The following is a 27831-nucleotide window of genomic DNA, read 5'->3' as shown; positions in this document are numbered from 1 at the left end:
GCAACGCCGTAGTAACCACCTGGGATACCATAACGATGTCCTAGCAAGATCTTAGTAACCACCTGGGATACCATAACAACAGCCTGGTAACACGTTGTTCATAGGTTATTGAGGATGGTCAAATCTACACAACTCTTAATAAAGGCCCCTGTGATTTGATGTTGGTTAGCTTAACTATTTCCAAAGCTGTCCTCATTTACCTTTACTGACTGTTTTCAGATCATTACAGTAGAGAAAATGTATTACTCAAGATTGCTTTCTGGCCAGACACCTCACCTTAGTTTGGTTCCTGCATTCATTTTTTGATGAATAAATCTAGAATCTGTTTTCTGGCTGGCAGTCAGGATTGGTTGGCAACACAGGGATTTCCATTGGTTAAATGACGTAATACATGCCAGGAACTGTAGTGAATGTATATTGATAAATTGATACCTTACGATGATTTAAAATGGTAAATTCTGTCAAACTGAGCAAGTGGACGTATATAATGCTCCACTTCACAATACTACATAACATGCCAGATGACACATTAAACTCTAGTTTTAGGATGGAATGCTCCTTTAAGTCAGATGCAGTGGCTGAAGTACAGCAGGAACAAAACCCATGTTCTTCTTCATAGCAACTTTTAAAAAAATAAACAAGACATTTTTGCTACTTTTTACCTATATTTATGTTTATCTGTATTTATTCTTATGCTATATAATACTTATATAGGTTTAATGGTGCACATGTAGAGTGTCAGAACCATGTCGTCTTTCTCTCGCCAGGGTGAGCCTGTTACAAGAGAGGACATATTTGTGGCCGTGAAAACGTGTAAGAAGTTCCACTTGGAAAGAGGTGAGCTTTCCTCATGTGAATAATGCTCTTTCTTTGCATAGCAGAAATACAGTTTGGTTCATGCTGTTCTGAGAAAGTGCTGTGTAGATTGTTTCCTATTGTTGGGACACATTTCTATTTTTAAACACTGACATTCCAGATGTGCTTTTTTAATACAGTTGTTTAAATAAGACAGTACCCAGTCAGTGCATCTGTACAAGGTATCTGTAGAGATTGGTTATCTGCTCAGCAGTCTGACCATATTTGTTCTCACCATGATGTTGATTGTTTTTTTGTTTGTTTGGTTTTTTTTTTTTTTCAAATAAATACATATGTCCAAAAAAACACATTCTTTGCTGAGACTAGACATTATAATTTTAAAAAATTGACAATCGTAAAGCAATTTTACAGAGAACTCAAAGATCTATCAGGTCAGTTTGTTCTTTGGAGCAACTCCAGAGAAGAACCACTTTTGGTTCTCTACACAACCATTTAATTGTTGAAGGCAAAACTACAATGCAGAAATTACGAATACCCATTTTTCAGGTTTTTGGGTATTGCATCTGTCGACAATGGAAATATTTCAACATTCTGAAGAAGATTCATTCAGGCCCTCTCCCCTGCATTTTCTCCCACTTTAGCTTTGCCTCCTCACTTCATCTGTTGAATTTGGACAAATATCAGCACAAGAATAGTGCAGTATAGAAAGTTTACCTAAATAAAAAAAAAGTGAATGATGAAAAGATTTGTTAAAGTGGATGTTAATTTTGGACATCTGATTATTGTATTATACTGTTTTCTGTTTTATTTATTTGAAATCTGGTGAGCTGTTATTATAACAGTAGCAAAATTCTCAGGTTACTTTCTGCACTTTGGGTAGAGATTGGCCAGTTCGGGTCAGTTTCAGGCAGAATTTTATTGTACTCATGGCAGTTATAGACTCAGAACATGATGGGTTTTTTTGAGAGTTTGAATTTTGTCCGGTTCTGTTTGGGCTGAGACAGAAAATCCTCGGGCTGTATTTGTGTTTGAACCAAAATTTCAGGCCCGATTAAAACTGTAAAACTGCCAACTGTAACTCTATAAAAGTGCACCTATATGCTGATAGTCACATTACAAGATATGTATTTCTAATAAACTGGAATCATGAAGCTGAAGCTGTTTTTCAGTGTGCTCTAGTATGTTTCTTTTTGAGTCTGCTGGGTTGGCTTACTGCCTCCTGTGTCAGTGCAGTCAGGACATGTTTAGCAGAATGAAAAAAGTGACTATCATTGACTTTTACAGCCAGTGAATTGTAGTCAGTGCTGGATGGAAATGAAAAGTAGTGCAAATGTCTACTTTTGGTGCTCTGCTTTACGAAAGTGAGTGCCCTTGGCTGAAAGGCATTGATGTTGCTGTCTGTTTCAGATAAGTTGCTGGAAAAGACAAGTGAAATGTGTTTTAAAGAACAAACTATCATTTATCACCTTTAGGTGGTATTGTTTGGATTGACTGAAAAAAAAATCAGTTCAGTCCTGGTTTGTATTGTTTTGCCACGTTTATAAGCCATTTTTTGTGTTTCTATTGAATAATTGAATTCATATTATTCAATAGCTAACAATTCTTTGATTCTTGTAATAATGTGCATCCAGTGTCAGTGTTTCCCCCGACTACATATGTGTGTCATCAAAGAGAAGCAGACACGTTCAATTGCAGATGTTAGGTGCTTTGATTTGAAGATGATGGCATTGCAATGACTGTCTACTGTAGACATTAGGCCAAGTAATTGCAATTACAAAGCACTAGTAAATCTTTGATTGTCTGAACTGGAATAGAATTCATTACAGCCTGAGTAAATCTTTATAATTGGCGGACATAGAATAAAAGCTGTCTGCCAGCACTTAATGTGAAAATTTGGCAAGTTCTCTGTGTTTGTTGATTGTTTGTCTATTGTCCTTTTGTAGTTCCTGTGGTGAAAAAGACGTGGGAGAAACAGGCCTCCCGACTCGAGTATTACAGCGACCATGCTGATCCTTCAATACCGACCATCAATCTCGGAGTGCCCAACACAGACAGAGGTCAGTTCCTGCTTTCTCAAGACACCCTGGTATGAATGAATGTCTCTACAAAAGACAAATTTAGAAGATATGCTTATTAGACTGATGAACATAATGTCAAAAAACAAAGCCATAATTGAAACTAAAGGGCTTGGTATGTTGTGTGCCTCCACGTATTTCCTGAGGATGCTGACTTCTAGGTTCTTGCCAAGTCATATGGCAGAAAAAGATCATTTGGATAGATTCCCTGTGCTTCCTGGAAACAGTTGTTGTTGTTCTTTGATGCCGACGTATGTGGAGAAAATTCATATGTAGGTTCTGAAAACCTCTTTTTTGCATACTAAAGCTGATATGTGTGGTTTGACTTCATTCCGCCTGGGTATTTTTGGTGTTGCTTGTCTTGACATTTTACACAAGGGCGAGGGTCATCAATTATATATGAGCCCTTACTACTTAGACATTTACTAATCCTGGCAAGTAAAACCGTGCAAGAGTGTTACATTTTTGAAATTTTTCTGTTTTTGACATAATTTGAAATTACCAGTCGCCCTTTACATTGTATGTAAATTTCATGATGATTGGAGCAAAAGAAATGACCCAACATTACTTGAAAAAAAGTCTGATTCCATTGACTTACCTTAAAAGTAAAGTATGTTTTTTCCTTCTCCTGTAAAGTTACCATTTTGGAGGTTTTGATCCGACAACAGCGATATGTATAATGGATGGGAGAGCAAATACAGAGAGACCCTTCACTTATTTTTCACACCTTTTTCACATGCAGACCTTTCACATGAGCCTCATTTTTAAAATTTATAATTACATGTTCGCAGTGTCAGTTGTAATTACATTGTCACATTTACATTTACAGCATTTAGCAGATGCTCTTATCTGGAGTGACTTACAAGAAGTGCTTTGTCTATCTAGAGAATGTATCTTTGCTAGTTACTAATAGCTTAGAGAAAAGACAGTCCTGAGCTCAGATACTGCTAGAAACAAAATGTCACTATAGATACAGAGAGAAAAAGGAACAGAGTTGAACACAGAACTCTGTGCCATTCAATGCAATAAAATACAATAAAATACAATACCATAAACTACAATACACAGTGCAATACAATACAATTTAAGTGCAGCTTATAATTCAATGTCACGTGTTCATGTTATTCAAATGATGCCACAAAATCACATACAATACATGTGATGTCACATGCTTAAGATATACTTTTTTTTAAGATATACTTTTTTTGATCCCACAACCGGGGAAATTCAGCCTCCGCATTTAACCCATCCGTGCAGTGAAACACCACATACACACCAGTGAACACACACACTAGGGGGCAGTGAGCACACTTGCCCGGAGCGGTGGGCAGCCCTATCCACGGCGCCCGGGGAGCAGTTGGGGGTTAGGTGTCTTGCTCAAGGACACCTCAGTCATGGACTGTCGGCCCTGGGGATCGAACCGGCAACCTTCCGGTCACAGGGCCAGTTCCCTAACCTCCAGCCCACGACTGCCCTTAATTATTCACATGATGTTACATGATCACATTACTCCCACGATGTCCTGTATAGTCATGTTATCATTGTCATGTGAACACGTTAACCATCGCCATTGTCACGTGATCACATAATGACATTCATGTGTGATATAAGTCACATGTGATCTCATTCACTTTGTCACATAATTTCATTGACATTGACGTGATTTCATAGATTCGCATTGATCACATTTTCCACACGGTCACATATTGATAGTCACACGTAATTTCGTGTTCACTTTACCATGTGGTTGCATTGACATTGACGTGATTTTGTATTTTCACATTGTCATGTGATCTTATTATTCATGTGAGCATACTGATGTAACAATCCCCTTGTTATATCACGTGTAATGATAGTTTTCACATTATCACGTGATCGCATATATACACAGTATTTATAACACATTACAAATGTGATCAAACGTGAAATGCATGTGATTTCTTGTAAGGGAATGTAATGCCATATACAAAAATACAGTCCAACAGTGTCAAAGAAATAGCATCAGAATTAATGTGCAGAATGTGTGTAGTAATGCAGTACACCATAGAATAGACCGTAGGTGTGGATATAGATGCTCACCCTGTGATTCGACTCACGATACTGGGTTCACAATGGGTCATTCTCATAATTAGAATTAAATTTAATATGACTATATTTGTGTTCTTTCATAACTTACTAATGACACTAGAGCTGAGAGGCAGGAATAGTGGTGGAGTGAGTTGTTGATTTGTCCTGATCGTTAGCAAAGTTTGAGACTTAAAAAAAAAAATCCAGCTTCCAATCCAGTCACAATAAGTGGCAAAATAAATAGAATGTCCATTATCCGTGATGCATATTGTAAAAAAGTACAGAGTGGAAGTGGCACTCAAAATAAGAAAGATATCTAGAGCGGGAGGTGGAGAGAGACAGCAGTCAGTCTGTGTTTACTGATTTAGACCCCTGTTGGTCTGTGGGAAGAAGTTGTTTCTGCAGTTGGTGCTGTGTGTTCTGATGCTTTGCAGGCGTTTGCCAAAGAGGAGAGGGGAAAACAGGACGCAAGCTGGGTGAGAGACATCCATGACGATGCCATGGAGACTAGTCTAGCAGATTGCATCAGATTGCATAAATATGTAGAAGTCAGAGTCCCAGAACAGACAGAATGCTGAACCACAAGACAGAACACTTTCTCTGGTGCTGTAGGTAGTAGTTGGCATTGTTTCTTATAATGGCCTGATCAGTGATTTGCAGGTTCCAATCACTTGTTGGTATTTCTGAACAAATGCTCAAATATTTATCCCCAAATAAGTTTCTCTTAAAATCAGTGCAATTTCCATTTCATAATTAACTATTATTTTAAATAAGCCTGTATTTCAAAATCTATATAGCATGTACTACTAGTCAAAGTAAAGTTTAGCTGCTTGTTGCTATGGAAGCCGCAATTTAAAACCCCAATTCCAGTGAACTTGGGACGTTGTGTAAAACATTAATAAAAACAGAATACAATGAATCAAAGCAAATCCTTTTCAACCTATATTCAATTGAATACACTACAAAGACAAGAAATTCAATGTTCAAACGGATCAACTTTATTGTTTTTTGCAAATATTCACTCATTTTGAATTTGATGCCTGCAATACATTTCAAAGAAGTTGGGACAGGGGCACGTTTACCACTGTGTTACTTTCCTTTTAACAGCACTCAGTAAGCATTTGGGAACTGAGGACACTAATTGTTGAAGCTTTGTAGGTGGAATTCTTTCCCATTCTTGCTTGTTGTACAACTTCAGTTGCTCAATGATGTCGGTTTTTAATGCAGTGCCGTCTGAGGGATGGAAGGTCATGGGCATTCAATGTTGGTTTTCTGTCTTGCCGCTTACTTACAGAGATTTCTCCAGATTCTCTGAATCTTTTGATTATATTATGGACTGTAGATGATGAAATCCCTAAATTCCTTGCAATTGCAAGAAACGTTGTTCTTAAACTGTTGGACTATTTGCTCACGCAGTTGTTCACAAAGTGGTGAACCTCGGCCCATCCTTGCTTGTGAACGACTGAGCCTTTCAGGGATGCTCCCTTTATACCCAATTAACCTGTTCACCTGTGGAATGTTCCAAACAGGTGTTTTTTGAGCATTCCTCAACTTTCCAAGTCTTTTATTGCCCCTGTCCCAACTTCTTTGGAATGTGTTGCAGGCATTAAATCATCAAAATGAGTGAATATTTGCAAAAAACAATGAAGTTCATCCGTTTGAACATTAAATATCTTGTCTTTGTAGTGTATTCAATTGAATATAGGTTGAAAAGGATTTGCAGATCATCATATTCTGTTTATTTATGTTTTACACAACATCCCAACTTCATTGGAATTGGGGTTGTATAAATAACTTTTATTATAGAGTCGTCACATAGGTAAGTTTAAATGATCACCATTATAATTTTAGTTTTAGGTTGTTTGGTTGCACTTATCAAGATATTTTATTTGCCTAGTTTGCTGTTTTTATCATGGGAAGCAGTGAGTCTGACATTCAGTCATGGATTGAGATACAGAGAGTGGAGAGGAGGATTTAAGAGATTTTAGAGCTTCATGCCTGTTTGAACTCAAGGAGGACCACCCTGGAAGTGGCTGGGCAGGTACCCTGCTTGGTTGGTGCAGTGGGACCACTGAACATGTGATCACTTCCATTCTGAGGAATGGAAGTCTCAGTCAGTGGCACACGGGGTCTCTGGCTACACTGTTAGAAATAAAGGTTCTATTAGGGTACATTTTTCATTCATCAAGGTACAAACAATGGAAATGTCCCATTAAAGGTACAACAGTAAGTTTTTCCAGGTGAAAAGTACATATTTGTACCTTTTCATAACCTACAGTTTTAAAACCAAACAAAACCAAATAATAAAACCAGATTAAAATCAAATAAAATGAAAAGCCTGGAGATGAGACGGGGAGTGTGGAGTCAATACAACAATTCAAAGATTAAGAAAATCTAATATCAGTGGATTATGGTACAATTATGTTCCTTGACTAAAGATATTGAGATGTTCTCTTGAGGGAACAGCAATTATCCAGTTTTGATTTTCTTTACTGATTTATATTCCTCTGGGAATCATACTGATAATTTCATGCACAATTAGATGTTCGAAATACAGTTGAAGGCAAACACAGAAAGGGAGGGAGGGAGGAGAGAAGTAAGAGAGAAGGACAGGAAGAGAAGTGCAAAAAGAAAGTGTCTGTGTTGATGTAGCAGTATCTGTAAGGTGATATGGAGGAGTAAGGTCAGACTGAGTGATGTGAGTATAATAACACTGTTATAACATTATTAGAGGGATGCTCTGGTTTCTCTGGTGGCTCTTTATTCCTGATTAAGTAGCTGATTCTAATGCTGTTATGTTTCTCATGTGGTTTTTCTTAGTTCTCTTTTTTTTGTCTTCACTAAATTTGGGGTCCCTCTGGTGCTTTTGTGGCTGGGAGCTGCTTGGAAAATTAATAATATATTTATGTTATTTAGCTTGTTAACATTACTTTTCAGAAAGGAGTCGTAAATTTAATTGTGCTTTCTTCTAATTGGTTTTTGAGATTCTCATTTATTTTTACTCTAATTTCATTAAAGGTTAAAGTACTACAGTAAAAATGTTGTAATATTAATTAACTCAGGTAAGGATAATAGTACACACACATCTTCTAAGCCGCTTATTCTTCTGGGTCATTGGGGGGGCGGAGCTGGAGCCTGTCCCAGCAGTCATTGGGATACACCCTGGACAGGTTGCCAGGGCATCACAGGGCAAATAGACAGACACACACTCAACCATGGGGGCAATTTAGCATGTCGGCCAGACTGCATGTCTTTAGACTGTGGGAGGAAACCCACGCAGGCATGGGTGGACGTGCAAACTTCACACAGAAAGGACCCTGGTTGCCTGGCTGGGGAATCGAACCCAGAGCCTTCTTGCTGTGAAGTGATAGCACTACTCACTATGCCACCATGCCACCTGGATAATAGTTTAATTTACAATTTCATTTTATTTCAAAAAGTACTGTCACAGGGAAAAATGTACTCAAGTAAAGCAATGAGAGTGAATGTAATGTGTTACTCTTCACCTTTGCTAATACCACACCATTTCAGCAGAACTACTTCATTCATTTTAGTGTTATATTCCTAATATTATCAAACCCTTTAATAGTTTAAAAGAATTGGAGTGATTTGTTGATTAATTATTAATAATTAATTAGGAATAATAAACTATTATTAATCATTATCCTGTAAGAGCTGGACAATTGTTTAGTATTACTCACTTTGTCTAACAGTTACTTACTATTTTGTAACTTGTACTAATTTGGTATGAAATGGAAAATTAACAGTTTATGGTTACCCTACAATTTGTAACTCATTATTTCTATATTTTACCATTTTATTACCAGATTGTTACCATTATAGTCAAGTTATTTATTAACCAAAAGAAAATTAGCATGCTGTATTTAGGTAAGTACAACTCTAACTACTATATAGCTACTCTAATATTACTATGTCATTACTTATTCCCAACTGTAAAATAAAGTGCTGTCACATCATTTTTATGGCATGGTTATGTCGAAGTAGCAGGATTCAAGTGTCACCATGAACTTCAACCACATGCAAGACAGCTCTGCCTGGGACCAAAGTAGCTCCAGTGTTCCCTGTGCTCACTACTGCCAGAACCCACCAACAAATACCAACAAATGGTATTTAGGCTCTTCACGTTCCTTTTTTTAGCACCACCCTCCTTTATATATTGGCAAAAATTGCATTTATTTACAGTAACTGTTCTTTGTAAACTATTCTTTGTAAAGCTGTGGCTATAGGTGTTTCTGGATTGAAAAAAAGATACATTAATAATACCAACATAATCAAATACTTGAGTAATCAAGTCCATTGGGTCAGTCTTGCTGTAGTGTAATTGGCAAACCTAATGGTTTTGTTGCCATTGTGTGCTATAACTGTGTTTTTAAGAAAAAAACTCATTATCTAGTCTATCTAGTCTAGACTCTTGGAGTTTATAACATGTAAAAGTCTAAAAAGGACCAGCATGAGAACAAAGCCAAACGTTCATATTGTTTTTTTTTCTTCTTCTTCTTCTTCCTTTAATTTTCATAGCAGCTGTCTTTGCTGTTTACACAGAGAGAAAAAAGTAACTGCTAGTAATTGGCTTTATGGATGATTTCACAGTGGGCCAAAATAACAAACAAAAGCAGCTAGCCACCCCGCGATACCTCTTATCCTACTGCCAAACAGAATAAAACAAAACACACACCCCTTCTCTAACTCGCTGGGTGCTAAACTGCATAAAACAAGAAGTATCACAAATAAATGCCACCCACCCCTACAGCTCCTGCAAGCATTACTTGAGATTGATATGAGCAGTGATTACAAAGACCACAACGCTTTTGAAATAAAGGCAACACAAAAAGGCTATATAGGGGTGCTTTTGTTTAGACTTGAAAGCAGATCTAAAAGGATTACGGTAGCTTTTCAGTGCCTACACTTTCAAGCCCAGCATTAAGAAAGAAAAAATTAATTAATCTTGGAAAAAAAACTAACGGAATGCATTTCAAAAGCCCAAACTGTGACAATTATGTAGTATTGCCCCAAGGCTTGAAGCACCCTGGGTAGAAAATGCTCATTAGTCAAGGCATTTTCATGTCATGGTGACACGACAAATTGTTAAGAATGGTCAAGCTGACATTCCAAATACACTTTCAGAAAAAAATGTACGTTGCAGGTACATTTTTGCACATCAAAGTACAAACAGTGTAAATGTGTCACATTTACAACAATAGTTTGAGGTCCAACTGTAGCCTGGTAAAGGTGTGTATTTGTACGTTTTCATAACTTAATGTTTTAAAACACACACACACGCATCGTCTAAGCCGCTTCTCCTTCTGGGTCGTGGGGGGAGCTGGAGCCTATCCCAGCAGTCATCGGGCGGAAGGCAGGATACACCTTGGACAGGTCGCCAGTCCATCGCAGGGCAGACAGACAGACAGACAGACAGACACATTCTCTCACACACACACACACACACACACACACACACTCACACCTAGGGGCGATTTAACATCCAAATGGCCTGACAACATGTCCTTGGACTGTGGGAGGAAACCGGAGAACCATATAGAGTCAATTGCAAACATATACTTGCAGTGGAATATAGTATAATTATGTTCCTTAACTAAACTGAAGACATACCCTTGAGGGTACCATCCCACACTCTCAGGAAAAAGGGTAGTAAACTGTCACTGGGACAGTACCCCTCTTGTCACTGGGGTGGTACCCTCAAGGGTATCTCAGTACCTTTAGTCAGGGAACATAATTGTACCATAATCCATTGACATTATATTTTCTAAGTTGTATTGACTCCACACACTCTGTCTCGTCTCCAGGCTTTTATTTTATTGGTCTGTTTTAAAATATTAGCTAATAAAAAGGTATAAATATGTCCTTTTATACTGGGAACAACTTATTTAAGATTCACAACTGGACCTTAAATAACCTTAAACAGTGTAGAGAGCTTCATGGAGTGGGATTCCATGACCGAATAGCTGCATCCAAGCCTTACATGACCAAGCGCAATGCAAAGCGTCGAATGCAGTGGTGTAAAGTGCAGCTGCTGGACTGTAGGGCAGTGGAGATGTGTTCTCTGGAGTGACAAATCACGCTTCTCCGTCTGGCAATCCAATGGACAAGTCTGGGTTTGGCAGTTGCCAGGAGAATGGTACTTGACTGACTGCATTGTGCCAATTATAAACTTTGGTGGCGTGGGGATTATGGTGTGAGGTTGTTTTTCAGGAGTTGGACTCAACCCCTTAGCTCCAGTGAAAGGAACTCTTAATGCTTCAGCAGACCAAGACATTTTGGACAATTTCATGCTCCCAACTTGTGGAAACACCTTTGGGATTAGAGTGGAGACTGTGAGCCAGGTCTTCTCATCTAACATCAATATATGACCTCACAAATGCGCTTCTGGAAGAATGGTCAAAAATTCCCATAAACACACTCTTAAATCTTGTGGAAAGCCTTCTCAGAAGAGCTGAAGCTCTTATAGCTGCAAAGGGTGGGCATGTGCGTGTGAAGCCAGATGAATGAATAATTTTGGCAATATATTGTATGCTCCATGTACCCCATGACTCAAGAGTTAATTTATTATAATACTATATCTCTTGCCTCCAAATCTCTACATTTCTTTGGCTTAACAGCATGTCTTATGTGCTTTCACACAGTAAAGTCTCCTGCACAAACTTTATAGAGCCTCTCTTTGCCAATAAAATAGCACTTAGTCTTTTCTCTTATAACATCTTTTAAGATTGGAGAATATAGTGCAGGAAATTTGAGACCATGGCTCTTTACAGAATCTCTCTAGCTCATTCGGGGTCCTACATCCTGTCTCGTGCACTCTTCTCTTTAGCTCACTTCACAGGTTTTCTATGGGATCAGCATAAGGGACTGAGATGGCCATGACCAAAACAGTAAGTGATGTTTCTCGTTGGCAACCTCGGTGCCTCAGCAGCTCATGAACGGTAAAGCTGACAAGATCAGCATTCTGCAGGTGACGGGCTCCCAGCTCTGGCTTTTAGTCAGCACTGAAAGGACGGAGTGCCTGATCTTTCAGTGCCCTTTTAAGTGTTGGCATAGCAACTGTAGCCTGGTGCTACACGTGCTCTGCTGACATTGATTCCCGTCTTTCCAGAGTTTGTTTGATGTTGCAGAAGGCCTAGAGTACACGCTGTACCTCTCTTCTCCTGCCATGTTTATTCATAACTTCGGAAATTCTTCATCATTGTCGCAGCTGAGATACCTGCTTTCAATTAAGTTGTGAGCTCATCTGATCACAGCCTACACAGAGCGGCAGGTTTACAAAGGAACTAAAAGATATGCTGTATGTGAACGTTCACTGGCATTTCCTGCAATATGGGATAATCAAAGAGTAGCGTCTCATTCCTGTCAACTGCCCTTTACATTGTGTTGCGAATGTTTATTATTGTAAAAGATGGATTTTAACCCTTCAGTGTCTAAGCAAAAAAAAAAATCAGCATTTCTGCTGTTTAGTCTACTCCTAATAACATGACTCAAGTGGAAGGAGAACTGCATTTTTGTTTCTTACAATAATACAACAACCAATAATAATATCTATGCTTTACATTGTGTAAAAATTTCATGATGAATGGACAATTTCTTTGCATTAATTCAAATTAAAAGTTAACCCTTGTGTGTTTTAGATGTGCTTTGTTACTCAGTGGTCTGGTGGACCCACCACATTTATTGTTTTTCAATACAGCCATAACAATTAATGTAAAAATACTGTAAGTTTAAAATATAACAAGTGGCCAGCTTTGTGTTCTCCTTCAGCAGCTGTAGCCAGTCAGCAGCCTGTCCATGTTGTCCACCCTCACACAAATATATATAAACACATACACACACACACACACACACTAACAGCAGGCTAATGTAGGAGGGGAACAGAATGAAGGGATACAGCACCTCTGCAATTTTACTCCCTGTGGGTTCACCCACCCCAACACAACTATACTATAATCCCACTTTAAATCACAGTCAGAACAATTGGTCTTATTCTCTGATATATTCCTAAGTTTTTTCTTAAATTTGTTCTTGAAGAAGGTCCTAAGAAGACGCCTACATCAGATTCATGGCGTGTTCTTAAACCTGGGCAAACCTTTGTGCGCTTGAGTCTGCATAAATTCTGTTCTTCCATAGTAACAAATCCCAAATAAGAAAACATTGGTGAATGTCAGAGTCTTTGAGAAAACTGCATAACCGAATGTTAAGAAGCATTTTCTTATGAAAAGTTTGTGAATTGCTCTGAATTGTTCATTGTTCTGAAAAAATCACAACAGGCCATTTTTGCAAGAAAGGGAAGTACACAAACATTGAGTAAAATAGATTCTGCTATTGCTTTATTGACGATATTTACCTTAGAAATACTAAGGTTTGTGTCAGTTCAGCTCACTGTGGAAAGGTGTGTCACTTTTTCTTTGTTATAGTTGCCAAGATGTGTCCAGAATTGTTTTCAAACACCAAATAGACAACAATGCAGGAGTCTAAGCTAATAAAAGATATACATTTTCCATGGAAGAACTTCTTCACATTAATCAGAGTCTGATTAATGTCTGCAGAGTGATAAAACATTGGATAGATGAAAATAGCTTAAACTAAAAAGCTAGATGAGTCATGTCAGACTTTGACAGCTTTTCAGTGGGAACGAGAAAACTGTTCCACTGAAAGCAGCTGCAGCACCAACTTTAAAGTGAGAACTGTCTTCAGTATAATGTGAGTCAGCAGTGGTGAAATGCCAACACAGGTTCTTTTCCTCTGTATGATTGTTTTCTCCATTCTGCTCTGCTCACCTTCAGCTGAGAAGCCTTGAGAACTGAGGTAAGGCTGTTTTTGCCTCAGCAGGTGGGTAAACTGCACAAGCCTTTATCCTTAGACCCGGCCATCTGTGTTGTTGTTGTTGTTGTTTTAGCAGAAGCAGTGAGTACTTCCAGTTGAAAAAACACAGACCTGTGAAAAGGTCATGTTATTTTCCCCAAATCATTCTGCTCCAAAGAAAGGTGAGTCTTAGGTTTAGGGTTAGGTTTAGATTTTGAGTTGAGGTGAAGTTTCAAGTTATACTTAGATAAAACTCTTAGTTTAGATAGATAGACTAGGTTTAGATTTAAGTTTGCATTCTGGTTTGAGGTTAAAGTTGGAGTTGGAGTGAATGTTGGCTATAGATTCAGGTTTAGGTTTTGGCTTGAGCTTAAGTTTAGAGTTATAGTGAGTTAGCATTAGGATTAGAATTAGTTTTTGGGTTAAGATTAAGTATAAAGTTAGAGTGAGTGTTAGATTAGAGGTGAGTTTTGGGTTGAGGTTGGGTCTAGAGTTAGAGTGAGCGTTGGCTTTAGTGTTAAGTTTTGGATTGAGCTTTAGTTGAAAGAACGAGTGATTGTTAGGTTTAGAGTTAGGTTTAGGTACTGGATTGAGTTTAGGTTTAGAGTTAGGTTTGGGTTGAGGTTAAGTTTATAGTTAAAGTCAGTGCTAGGTTTAGGTTGGTGTTGAGTTCAGGGCTAGATTTAGGTGTTAAAGTTCAGATTAAGGTTTCAGCGAGTTTAATGTTCAGGTTATGTGTTAAGTTTAAGTTTAGTGTGTGTGTAATGTTCAGGATTCTGGAAAAATGACATTGAATTAAACAGATATTTAGTTGAATTTAAATTAAAGATGAGCATCTACAGTGGACCAGCCACTGGTGCTACCTTAACCTCTGTGTAAACAAGGCATCTGTTTTTTCTTATTGCTGTCAGTGTTCCTCTCTGTGGAGCAGTGCTACGGGAGAGCCTGCAGCACAAAGGCCTTATGCATGACTCAGGGGAACCCAACAGGCATGTGAAAGAAAGCCACTTTGATATTTGTGAGGAAAAGATGCCTGTTCTGTCCTGCCTGCCCTGTTACATGCACAGACAGAGCTTTATTTCATACAGAGCCAGAAAGAAGGGGATATTTATGTGTCCCAAATGTTATACATATCACTGTCAGACAAAAATCGCAAATCTCCAAAATGGCATTTGTACAGGAGAAGGAAAAACATTCTTAACTTTCAGTGCAATTTAATATAACGGAATTTAATTCAGAGTAATTTTGGATAATTTTTATCTCTCCATTCAACGTGAAATGTTCACATTATTTAAAGGGTTGCTGAAGTTTTAAAATTATTATAGAATACTGTACAAAAGTCAAAGGGCACCCTTCAGTTATTTTATTTTACAGTTAAAATGGCGATTAGGTATAGGTTATTCAGTTTTGAGAGAAAAGTTTAAGGAACATAATAATAATAATAAAAAAAAAAAACGCTTCCAAAAGTTAAAAAATGTTTAAAAGCAGGAGAGAAAATTAGACTCCTAACAACTGTGCTAGACCTGTCCTGTGGTGACTTATCAGTCAACATTTGAAATTCTTTTTGGAAATCCTGGACACAGTGTCCTCTGGGCTAAAGACCACACAGCATGGGTGGTGTGTATCTGTGAAGGCACCATCAATGCTGCATGATGTATACATGTTTTGGCAAAATTACATATACAGCATTTAGCAGACGCTCTTATCCAGAGCGACTTACAAGAAGTGCTTTGTCAATCTAGAGAAAGTATCTTTGCTAGTTACCAATAGCTTAGAGAGAAAAGACAGTCCTGAGCTCAGATACTGCTAGAAACAAATGTCACTGCAGACACCAAGAGAAAAAGAAACAGAGTTGAACGCAGAACTCTGTGCCATTAAATGCAATACAATAACAATAAGATACAATACAATACAATACAATACAATACAATAAATAAAATAAGTGCAGCTTATAGTTCAATGCTCATTCAAGTGCTGTGTAAAAAGATGAGTCTTCAGTCTGCGTTTGAAGACAGCAAGAGACTTTGCTGTTCGGACAGCCAGTGGGAGTTCATTCCACCACCATTGTGCCAGTACAGAGAACATTCTCGACGCTCGTCTTCCGTGCACCTTGAAGGATGGCGGGTCAAGCCGAGCTGTACTCGAAGCTCGAAGGGCTCATGGTACAGTTCGAGATTTTACCATTGCCATCAAGTAGGTAGGGGCTGGTCCATTTTTGGCTTTGTAGGCCAGCGTTAGGGTTTTAAATCTGATGCTTGCAGCTACAGGAAGCCAGTGAAGGGAGCGCAGCAATGGGGTGACGTGGCTGAACGTCAAAATATACTGCCATCCAGATGATTTGTTTTTACAGGGAAGGCCTTGCTTAATTCAGCAAGGCAATGTCAAACAACATTCTGCATGTATTGCAGCAACATTGCTCAGTCGCTGTCCAGTCGCTGAACTGGCCTGCCTCCAGATCTGTCACCCACTGAAAACATTTGCCACATTCTAAAATGAAAAAAAAAACAACAACAAAGGAGACCACGAACGGATGAGCAGCTGAAATCCTATGTTAAGCAAAAATGGGAAAACATTTCACTTTCAAATCTACAGCAGTATCTCCTTAGTTCCCAAACACATACAGTGTTGTTAAAAGAAGAGGTGATGAAGCACAGTGATAAACGTGCCCTCGTCCCAACTTTTTTAGGATCTGTTGGCATCAAATTCAAAATTTTTTTTGGAAAACAATAATGTCTCAGTTTCAACATTTGATGTCATCTTATTACTATTTTCAATAAAATATAGGGTTTAATTGATTTGCACATCATTGAATTTTGTTTTTATTTACAATTTGCACAATGTCCCAACTTTATTGGAAATGATGTTGTATGAATATCTTTTTTTTATGAAAAATGTTTTGTCAGCGTGCTCTTACACATTGATGCAGTCTTCATTGCTGCTCTCTCTTATCCCCAAAGCATTGTGTTCCTTTTGCTTTTTCCCAAATGCATTTTTTTCTACTGTTCTGCATTTTTTTGCCAGCTCAAGCCTTCTGTTATCTGTAGGCTTTTAGCATAATGTTCCTAAGAAGAAAATGAGATCTTTATCATTTTATTATTTATTTTTTGTTCTCCCTTCATAGATGCCCAACAATGGGTACATTTTGTACCTCAGTTCTGCTCTGCTGTTTATTCATGCGTTTGTAAATTTGCTATCATGACTGACATACTTTACTGTCTTTTTTTCAAAAAAGAAATATCACAGCCTTGATGGTGGCCCATAACTGATGCAGCCAGCATAAAAATTATGAGCCTAAATTGCCAGCAAAGTGACCGGATGGAGTAAAAAAAGGAAAGAAAAGTGCTTCAGAGACGGACTAGAAGAGCATGTCGTCAGCGTGAAGGAAATGAGAAAGATAAGAGTTTAAGGTGATTCAGTGTAGAGGTCTGCACAGAGTGAGTTCACCTGGAGGTCCAACATCATCTGCAAACTGAATTTTTGGGAGAATAGCCAACAGGCCGCAAGTTCTTTTTGGAAGTGGTGGAGGGTGGGGGGTGTTATGGCTGGCTGAGTGGGGCAGGCTTGGACATTTATCGGATGCTTGTAGAAGCAGACAAGCAAACAACAGATATGCTGCAAAGAAAATCAAGTTAATGTACGTCACAAGCTGCAAAATATATGAAGCCATAGATTATCCAGTACATAAATTATGCACAAACTCTGATTCGGCCTTATAGAGTCTTATCTGAAGTGTCTTATAGAGTAATTAGCTAATAATGCAGAGTGATTCATCTAATTTCAAAATGACTTATTTCACTTGTAAATTATTACAGAACAATGCAGTAAACTGTAAATGGTTTATGAGCGTGAAGTGTATTATGTCATTTTTACAAGAGCTCAAAATGAACCTCTTCCAGCTGTGGACAACATCAACGCCATAGTCAAATACATCCCATACGCGATTGAGCATGTTGGGCATCACTGCACTAACGGCTCTGTCAATGCGATTTCGGAGATCATCCAGTGTTGTGGAACCAACAACGAATGCTCTGAGCTTTTGGAGCTTCGCTGCCAATGAAAATCACAGTGCACAGTTATGAGGGTTCACTCTTATTGAAGTGGAGAATGCAAAATACTTTCTGCTCAGGGGTCTCCATCTCCTCATTGACTGAAAGGAGTCATTTGCCACCGACAGTGAGAAACCCTATGACTCCCTCTTTCAATTGGATTTTGAGTGGTTCCTAGACGCCTCACGGTGGTAAAAAAAAAAGTGGATCTTTGAAATCGGATGAATCTTTTTGAATCATCTTGTATATGTGACTGTGCAGGTGACTGTGACCATGTAGTTCCACTGCCAATAAAAGACTTAACGTTTGTGTTTCTTTTTACAGGCCACTGTGGGAAAACCTTTGCCATCCTCAGCAGATATGTGAGCAGTTCTGTACCAAAGACTGACTGGTTACTTATTGTAGATGATGACACACTTATAAGGTAAGGCTGGATGTTGCCTCTAAAGCACATATTTCATTCCACTTGTCTTGCTTTGTGTCTGTTTCTCTGTAGTTACAGTGTCCAGGGCTACACAATGCAACATATTTGAATGAAGTATTAGGAGAAATTATTACTGCCCGAATATAAAAAGATCACAGTCGCATGCATGTATGTAATGTACACATATCTATTCAAATATTTTGAGAAAGTTGAAGTGCTAAGTGGTAATTGTGGACGATTTCATGCAAACTGCAAGGCAAGTTCAGTCGTACTATTTATGGTGTTTGTAGTCCATCAAATTATTCCACTGATATTTTAATTTTAACTTGCTACTAGCAGCAGCTGCTGCATGCTCAAAACTTGATGTACAGCCCTGGTGTCCCAGAAAAGTATTTGGACACTATTTATATTCATTCGGTGAATATATATATATATATATATATATATATATATATATATTTATATATATATTTACCGCTGTTGTCGGAACAAATCCTCGTATCTCCATTTTAGTTTTTTTTTCAGTTTTTGCCATAATCTGAAAATGCCTGTTGCCCTTTATATTGTGTTTCAATTTCACAATGAATGGACAAAAAGAAACAGTCCAAGTATGTGTGTGTGCGTGTATGTGTATATATGTGTGTGTGTATATATATATATATATATATATATATATATATATATATATATATACTTACACACACACACAGACACACATATATAATATGCAAAATGATTTTTTGGTGGGTAAAAATGACCCTCTGTCCCCAGTCTGCCAAGACTACAAGCTCTGCTCAGCTGTTATGACCCCAGGGAGCCGGTGTGTTTGGGGGAGCGCTATGGTTACGGCCTTGGTCAGGGAGGATACAGCTACATCACAGGAGGAGGAGGGTGAGTGAGCAAAAAAATCCACTGGATGTACTAGCCAGAAAATGTGAGGCTCAGCATGCTTTTGCATTCCACCAGCACTCAGGGAGGAGGACACAGACTACAGATAATGGCAGAAATGATTGAACAAAGGGGAACTTGAGCTGTATAAAAAGGAGAAGGGAGAGAAAGAGAGAGATGGAGAGAGGCAGACTGAGGAATAATATTATTACAAAACTGCTATTGAAGCAAAATCATATGGTGATCTACCTTCTGGAGTATGCAAGGGTCATCAATGATGTTTTAATTCTTTACCTGTACATATATAGTTATTTTTAGATCTTTCTTTTACACAGCTTAGGGTTTATTACACAACCCCATTTCCAAAAAAAGTTGGGATGCTGTGCAGAATGTAAATACAAATAGATGCAATGATATGCCAGTCATGACAAAAAATACAAAGACAACATATCAAATGTTGAAATTGAGAAATTTTATTGTTTTTTGAAAAATACATGTGCATTTTTAATTTAATGCCAACAACACATTACAAAAAAATTGGGACGGGGCATGTTTACCACTATGTTTCTTCACCTTTTCTTTTAACAACACTCTGTAAGCACTTGGAAACTGAGGAGACCAACTGCTGTAGTTTGGAAACTGAAATGTTTTCCCATTCTTACTTCACATAGGATTTCAGCTGCTCAACAGTTTGGGGCTCATTTGTTGTATTTTTCATTTCATGATGTGCTGAATGCTTTCAGTGGGTGACAGACCTGGACTGCAAGCAGGCCAGTTTAGCACCTGGACTCTTTTAATACAGAGCAGTGGTGTTGTAATACATACAGAGTGTGGTTTGACATTGTCTTGATGAAATTAGCAAGGCTTTCCCTGAAAAAGACGTCTGGATGGCAGCATATGTTGCCAAAACATGTATTCTTTCAACATTAATGGTGCCTTAACAGATGTGCATGTCACCCATGCCATGCACACTAATGCACCCCTAGACCATAATTATTACTGGCTTTTGAACTGTGCACTGATAACAAGCTGAGTGGTCTTTAGCCCAGAGGACACAGTGTCCATGATTTCCAAAAACATTTCAAATGTTCATTTGTCAGACCACAGGACACTTTCTGCTCCCCTTAGTCCATTTTAAATGAGCTCGGGCCCAGAGAAAGTGGCAGCATTCCTAGATCCTGTTTATTTATGCTTCCTTGCATTTTAGATGTTTAAGTTGCATTTGTGGAGATTCTCTGAATCTTTTAATTTTATTATGTACTGTAGATTATGAAAAGCAAAAGTTCTTTGCTATTTATGTTGAGAAACTTCATTCTTGAATTGTTATAGTACTTGATTGTGCAGTCTTTCATAGAGTGGTTAATTCCAGCCTCAGTTTGCAACACCTGCAAACAGCTAATTAACCTGTTCTCTAATCCCTGATTGGCTGGTTCAGATGCCTTAGCATTAACCAAAGGATGGGACAGCTTATTGGATGCTTATTGGATGCTTGTTGGATTCAGGGCCATCAAAACAGCCATTAAGTGCAAGATATTCTTTTTTAGATAAATCAATTAAAAAAAGCATAAAACACACATTTAACTGAAAAATACACCAAATCCCAAACATCATATCAAATTTTCAGTATTAAGTTTTCATTCTTGTCAAGAGACTCTCTTTCAGTTTTTCAAAGAAATCTGCAGAGATATTTTTCCACTGGTCCAAAGTTCAGTCTTAGAAGTTGGATGTATTTTTCAGTCACGGCTTCTTGACAGCTACACATCCTTTCAGACTCATAGTACTGAGTTGTCTTCTGACAGTGCAAGGTTGGACAGAAACAGCTGTGGATTTTTCAGATTTGAATCAAGAGTAGAGCTTGATTTTCTCCTCTCTCTCAAAGATGGAAGCTTTAAGTGCTGTTTTTCTGATGGGCACAGTTGTGGTGGTCTACCACCTCTTTTGTTTTTTCATTCATTTTCTTTTGACTTTTTTCATGCTTATGTAAGTGGATCATCTGTCATGACTGGCTCATTATCATGACAAATAAAAGGGAAGCACACAGTGAATAAATAAAAAATGATTTTAATAAGAAATAAACTTAAGCTTCTGGTGCAAAAATCTCAAGAACAAAAACCACAATAACTCCAAAAAAACAAACAAACTGAAGCATAATGCACAAAAGAAAACTGCCCAGGACACAAAACAAAAGAGAAGCACCCCTACAAGCACACCACACAGGTGTAAATAGTATTCTTGATCAGGCATTCAGCCCCACCCACTTCAACACCACCTGTAATGGCACAGGCCTGTAATGACACAGGTCCGTCACACATATCTAATATCTTTAGAAAGAACTTCTAAAACATGAATAACTTGTACTTAATGGCCATTTTGTCTGAAAATGAAATGAATGAAGGGTGGTCTCTGACTTTAGGATAGTACTGTAGGTGCAGTTGGTAGTTCTACAGTCTAGTAGTAGATTCAGTGTCATCAAAACCAGCTCAACCACACATGCTAACAGTTTTTTTTCCCCCCAGAGTTGTCGCTATAACAGCTTCAACTCTTCTGGGAAGGCTTTCCACAAGGGTTAGGTGTGTTAATGGGAATTTTGGACCATTCTTCCAGAAGCTCATCCATGTCTTTATCAACCTTGCTTTGTGTGCTGGTGTAAAGGTCATGTTAGAACAGGAAGGGGTCATCCCCGAACTGTTCCCATAAAGTTGGGAGCATGAAATTGTCCAAAATCTCTTGGTCTGCTGAAGCATTAAGAGTTCCTTTCACTGGAACTAAGAGGCCGAGCCCAACTCCTGAAAAACAACCTTGCACCATAATCATAATAATAATGCCCCCTCCAACTAACATTACACTTGGCACAATGCAGTCAGACAAGTACCATTCTCCTGGCAACCACCAAACCCAGACTCATCCATCAGATTGCCAGACAGAGAAGCGTGATTCGACACCTTCATAGAAAATGTCTCCACTGCTCTAGAGTCCAGTGGCGACGCTTTACACCACTGCATTCGACGCTTTGCATTGCGCTTGGTGATGTAAGGCTTGGATGCAGTTGCTCGACCATGGAAACCCATTCCATGAAGCTCTCTTCGCTGTTCTTCAGCTAATCTGAAGGCCACATGAAGTTTGGAGGTCTGTAGCGATTGACTGCGGAAAGTTGGTGACCTCTGCACACTATGTCCTTCAGCATCTGATGACCCCACTTTCTGATTTTATGTGGTCTACCACTTCACAGCTGAGTTGCTGTCATTCCCAATCACTTCCTCTTTGTTATAATCCCACTGACAGTTGACTGTGGAATATTTAGTAGTGAGGAAATTTCACAACTGGAATTGTTGCACAGGTCGCATCCCATCACGGTACCACGCTGGAATTCACTGAGCTCCTGAGAGTGACCCATTCTTTCACAAATGTTTGTAGAAGCAGTCTGCAGGCCTAGGTGCTTGATTTTATACACCTGTGGTCATGGAGGTGATTGGAACACCTGAATTCAATGATTTGGATGCGTGAGTGAATACGTTTGGCGATATAGTGTATACTACATATAATAGTTATAATACAACAATATTGTACATGTACAAAATTGTACATTTCATACAAATAGAATTTATTGACTGAATGTTTTATATATCATGTTTTATTTTTTCCTCAATATTTTAAACCCAATATGTACTTAAAATGTGCAGTAAAATTCAGCTTTAAATGTGTTCTCTGTACAGAATGTTTTCACCTAAAAATAACAAAAGTTATCATTTTACTGGCAGTGTTCAAACTTTTACCAACAATTGTGTATTAAATTCTTTATATTCTTTTTATCTGTACATTCACTGAGCTGACATGAGCACAAATCTGAATAACCTTTTCAAATTAATCAAACCATGTAAAAAGTAAGCCATAAAAAGTCAGTTTTAAATCATTTTAAATGTTCATAAATTCTTTAAAGAAATTATTTTGTTGGTCATTACTAATTAGGATATAATTAGTAATGATTCTGGTCTGCAAGGTTCCGTAGGTGAGCGCTCCGGGTAAACTCTACAGTTCTTTGTGTTTTATTGTGCTGTTTCTTTGTGTTTTTGCACATACCGCTTTTGGGGTCATTCAGTATGATCAACAAACTCTTTTGAACATCCGATCATCGCTCAAGACAGACTTGAGCGCAAACACACTCGGACGCATATGTTCAGTTGCTGAAGAACAACAAAAGGTTTCAAAGCGAAATCAAGAGCTGCTGACAGAGACGTGTCTATCTGAGGCAATACCAAACAACAGCATCACACCAGCCAGCTTCACCATCTACCACCACGACAGAACTCTGGACTAAGGGCAGAGGCGGCAGGGTATGTGTTATGGTTACTCTCAGTGAGGAACAGATGTAGTGGTTCTTGCCAGTCACTGCTCTCCAGACATTGAACTCATAACAGTCAAAGTTCGACCCTTTTTTTTTTACCCAGGCCTTTTAGCTCAGTCGTTCTTACTACAGTCTACATCCCACCTCAGGCAGATAAGTCACGTGCATTGGACGTTTTAGACGAGACCATTAATTGACTTGAGAACGTTCACCCTGAGGCTGTTTCTATTGTAGTGGGGGATTTTAACAGGGCAAGCTTGAAGGTTCTGCCCAAATACTACCAGCACATTAAATTTCCCACCCGAGGAGAACTGACTCTTGACCACTGCTACACCGCAGTCAAGGACAGTTACAAACCCCTCCCCTGCCCTGCCTTCAGCAAAGCTGATCACACCTCTATTCTTCTCCTGCCCACATACAAAGACTTTAACAGGAGAAACCAGTTTACAGATCAGTCTAACAATGGAGTGAGGAGGCCATCTTCAGATTTCAGGACTACTTTGAATCCACAGACTGGAAGATGTTCCGTGATGCGGCTGGCACAGACATCAATGAATACACTGACTCCATCAGAAGCTACATCAGTAAATGCACTGAAGACGTACCAAAAATCAAAACAGTACCAAAAATGTCAGAACATTTCCCAACCAGAAACGCTGGATCAGTACAGAGGTTTAAGCAGCTTGGGCTGCTGCCTACAACTCTGGTGACCCAGCTAGCTACAAGAAGGCCAGATATGACCTTCAGAGGACCATCAGGCTGGCCAAAAGAAGCTATAGGGACAGAGTGGAATCCAACTATCTTGGCTCTGATCTCAAACATATGTGGAGTGGCCTGTGCACCATCACTGACTACAAAGAAGGTGTGATCTGTGATAGGGGCTCTTTCTCCTCACTTATGAACTTAATGCTCATTATGCTTGTTTTGAGGCAACTAACAACTCACCTCCTGAGAATCACCCAGTAGATAAGGAGACCTACGCTCTAACCATTCCCCTGTCTGAGGTGGTGAGATCCTTCAGGGCAGTTAACCCACACAAAGTGCCCAGTCCTGATGGCATCCACAGCAGTGTAGTTAAAGCATGTGCCAACCTGCTGGCTGAGCTTTTTTACTGATGTCTTTAACTTCTCCTTAAGACTGTCAGTGATTCCCAAGTGCTTTAAGGAAACCACAAGTTCCAGTCCCCATGAAATCGTCTGTCATCTGCCTGAATGACTACTGAACTGTTGCACTGACATCTACAGTTATGAAGTGCTTCGAGTGGCTGGTCAATGACGCCATTGCACTAACAATGCACACCTGGATAGAAAGAACACATATGTACGAATGCTGTTCATAGGTTACAGCTCAGCAGGTAGCTGCACGGGCCACTTCAGGAACAGCAAAACTGTGCTTTTTTGCTATTTTTGTTTACTCTCTGTTGTGTAACCCAACCAAAACTTTATATCATGACTGCTTCAACCAGCACCAGTGTCTACTATTGCCAGAGCCTGCTGGTTGAAAGTGATGCGCGAGAAGGCGGATGCAAGGCAAGTGAGCCGGCGTGCGCACCAGGTTAACCCCACACGACGAGCTGTTCCATCGCTCCTTCTCTCTAACATTTGTTCCTTGGAGAATAAACTGGACTACCTCCAGATTCAGCGAACTACCCAGCGCGAGTTCAGGGACTGTTGCGTTTTCGTTTTTACAAAGACATGGATGACGAGCTCCACTCCAGACTTAGCCGTTCAGCTCGACGGCCTGTTGTGCTTCCATGAGGACAGAGATGCTGAGCTGTGCGGTAACACTCGAGGTGGAGGCCTGTGTGTTTACATCAACACTAAATGGTGTAAAAGCACAGTGCTAGTCTCCAGTCACTGCTCACCTCTAGTGGAGTTTGCTAATGCTAACGCTGCACTGAACAAGCTGTACAGCGCTATCAGCGACCTCCAAAACACAAACCAAGACGGATTGTTCATTGTTGCTGGTGATTTCAACCATGCTAATCTGAAGTTAGTACTCCTCAAATTTCATCAGTATGTGGACTTTGCAACCTGGGGGGCTAATATGCTGGATCTTGTTTACACAAACATCCCAGGCGTGTACAGGGCCAAGCCCTGCGCCCACTACAGCTACTCCAACCACATCTCTGTGAAGCTCATCCCAGCATACAGACCGCTCATCAGACGTGCCAGACCAGACGCCAGGAGCTATCTCTGCTCTTCAGGACTGTTTTGAGCACACTGACTGAGAGATGTTCAGAGGTAGCAGCAACTACTGGTGACTCCATCAACCTGGAGGAGTACACAGAATCAGTGACTGGCTACATCGGCAAGTGCATTGATGATGTTAATGTCTCCAAACTCATCACAACTCACCCCAACCATGAACCATGGATGACTGCAGAGGTATGCATGCTGCTGAGAACCCACAACAAGGCTTTCAAGTCAAGGGACAAGGCAAGCCTCAGGATAATAAGAGCCAAGCTTTTCCGGCCATCAAAGAGGCTAAGCATGCCTACTCAAAGAAGATCCATGATCATTTTCAAAACACTGCTGACACACGGCACATGTGGCAGGGCATCCAGGCAATCACCAACTACAAGTGACCTCCACCTGCTTGTGACATTGATGCCTCCCTTCCAGATACACTTAACAACTTCTGTGCTCAGTTTGAGGCACAGAACGGCACCACAGTGAGGAAAACCACATCTCCTTCAAGTGAACAGGTACCGTGTCTGTCCTCTGCTGATGTGTGGAGAACTCTACAAAGAGTCAACCCAGGAAAAGCACCAGGATCCGACAGCATACCAGGCAGAGTGCTGAGAGAATGCGCCGAACAGCTGGCTGATGTTCTCCCGGACATATTCAACATCTCTCTGAGCACTGCAGTCGTTCCGATGTGCTTCAAGTCCACCCTCATCCCTGTGCCGAAGAAATCTTCATGTCCTGCCTCAATGACTACCGTGCCATTGCACTCGCTCCCATCAACATGAAGTGCTTCCAGAGGCACTTGTCATGAAGCACATTAAAGACCAGCTTCCTCCTTCTCTGGACCCACTGCAATTTGCATATCACCACAACTGCTCAACAAACAATGCCATCTCCACCACACTCCACCTGGCTCTCACCCACCTGGACAATAAAGACACCTAAGTCAGAATGCTGTTCATAGACTTCAGTTCATTTAACACCATCATCCCTCAGCAGGTGATTGGAAAACTGAGCCTGCTGGGCCTGAACACCTCCATCTGTAACTGGATCCTGGATAACATCTCCAGCACCACCATACGGTGCCCCTCAGGGCTATGTGCTTAGTCCACTGCTGTTTAATCTGCTGACTTATGACTGTACTGTAAAGCACAGCTCAAATCACATCATCAAGTATGCTGATGACATGACTGTGGTGGCTCTGATCAGCAAGAATGATGAGTCAGTGTACAAAGAGGAGGTGCAGTGGCTAACGGACTGGTGCAGAGCCAATAACCTGTCTCTGGATGTAGACAAAACTAAGGAGATGGTTGTTGACTTCCGAAGAGTGCGAGGTGACCAACCCCCACTGAACCAAGTTCCTGGACTGCAAGACTCTACAGTGTATAGTGAGGACAGCTGAGAAGACCATCGGGGTCTCTCTCCCCTTCATCATGGACATCTACACCACACGTTGTATCCGGGAAGCCACGAGCATTGTGGACGACCCCATCCATGCCTTACACAGACGTCTGGCAGAAGGTACCAGAGCATCCATGACACCACTACCAGACTCTGCAACAGTTTTATTCCTCAAGCAATCAGGTTTTTAAACTCACAAGGACTGAGCTAACCCCCACCTGCCCACACACACATACTCTATACACACACACCTCTTGATGCTCTACTTGCACTATCTGGATCATTGCTGCTAACACCTTGTTTTCACTGTTTTAATCAGGTTTTTCTACCTCAGTTACTGCTGTGTTTTTGTATGTTCTCTGACTGCATGACTCACAGCATGTTAAATCACGTTAAAAAGCAGATCACAGCATGTTAAATATCTCTGCACCTTATTCTCATTACCTCATGTCCAGAAATGAGTGCTGTGTCAGTGCTGCTCTGTCCTGTTTGTTTACTTTGTCTAATGTCTGTTTAATCGATCGTATTTATTGTTTCTAGTTTAATTTTTTTGTTTACACACTATGTCTGCACATTTGCCGGCTGTCTGCACGTTCGTGTTGTTCCTGGAGAAACATAATTTCACTCCACTGTGTACTTGTAAATAGATTAAATGACAATAAAAGCCTCTTGACTTGATTTGACCTCATGGATGACCTCACCTGGTAACTCCACACCAACACTATTGTGAGATCTGCTTGTCAGCATCTCTTCT

General features: G+C 39.7%; 1 protein-coding gene across 1 annotated transcript in view; it reads left to right on the top strand.

Annotated features, from left to right (window-relative positions):
- Window positions 1-27831, top strand: part of b3glcta (beta 3-glucosyltransferase a) — a 219188-nt gene that overhangs the window by 172154 nt on the left and 19203 nt on the right. Inside the window, exons 10-13 of the mRNA XM_017708577.2 lie at window positions 768-837; window positions 2760-2873; window positions 18158-18257; window positions 19029-19148. Of these exons, the coding sequence (XP_017564066.1) occupies window positions 768-837; window positions 2760-2873; window positions 18158-18257; window positions 19029-19148 (404 nt within the window). The remainder of the gene's footprint in view (window positions 1-767; window positions 838-2759; window positions 2874-18157; window positions 18258-19028; window positions 19149-27831) is intronic.

The sequence above is a fragment of the Pygocentrus nattereri genome, chromosome 17 (genome assembly GCF_015220715.1).
Source record: "Pygocentrus nattereri isolate fPygNat1 chromosome 17, fPygNat1.pri, whole genome shotgun sequence".
Lineage (NCBI taxonomy): Eukaryota > Metazoa > Chordata > Actinopteri > Characiformes > Serrasalmidae > Pygocentrus > Pygocentrus nattereri.
This window is presented reverse-complemented; position numbering and strand designations above follow the sequence as displayed.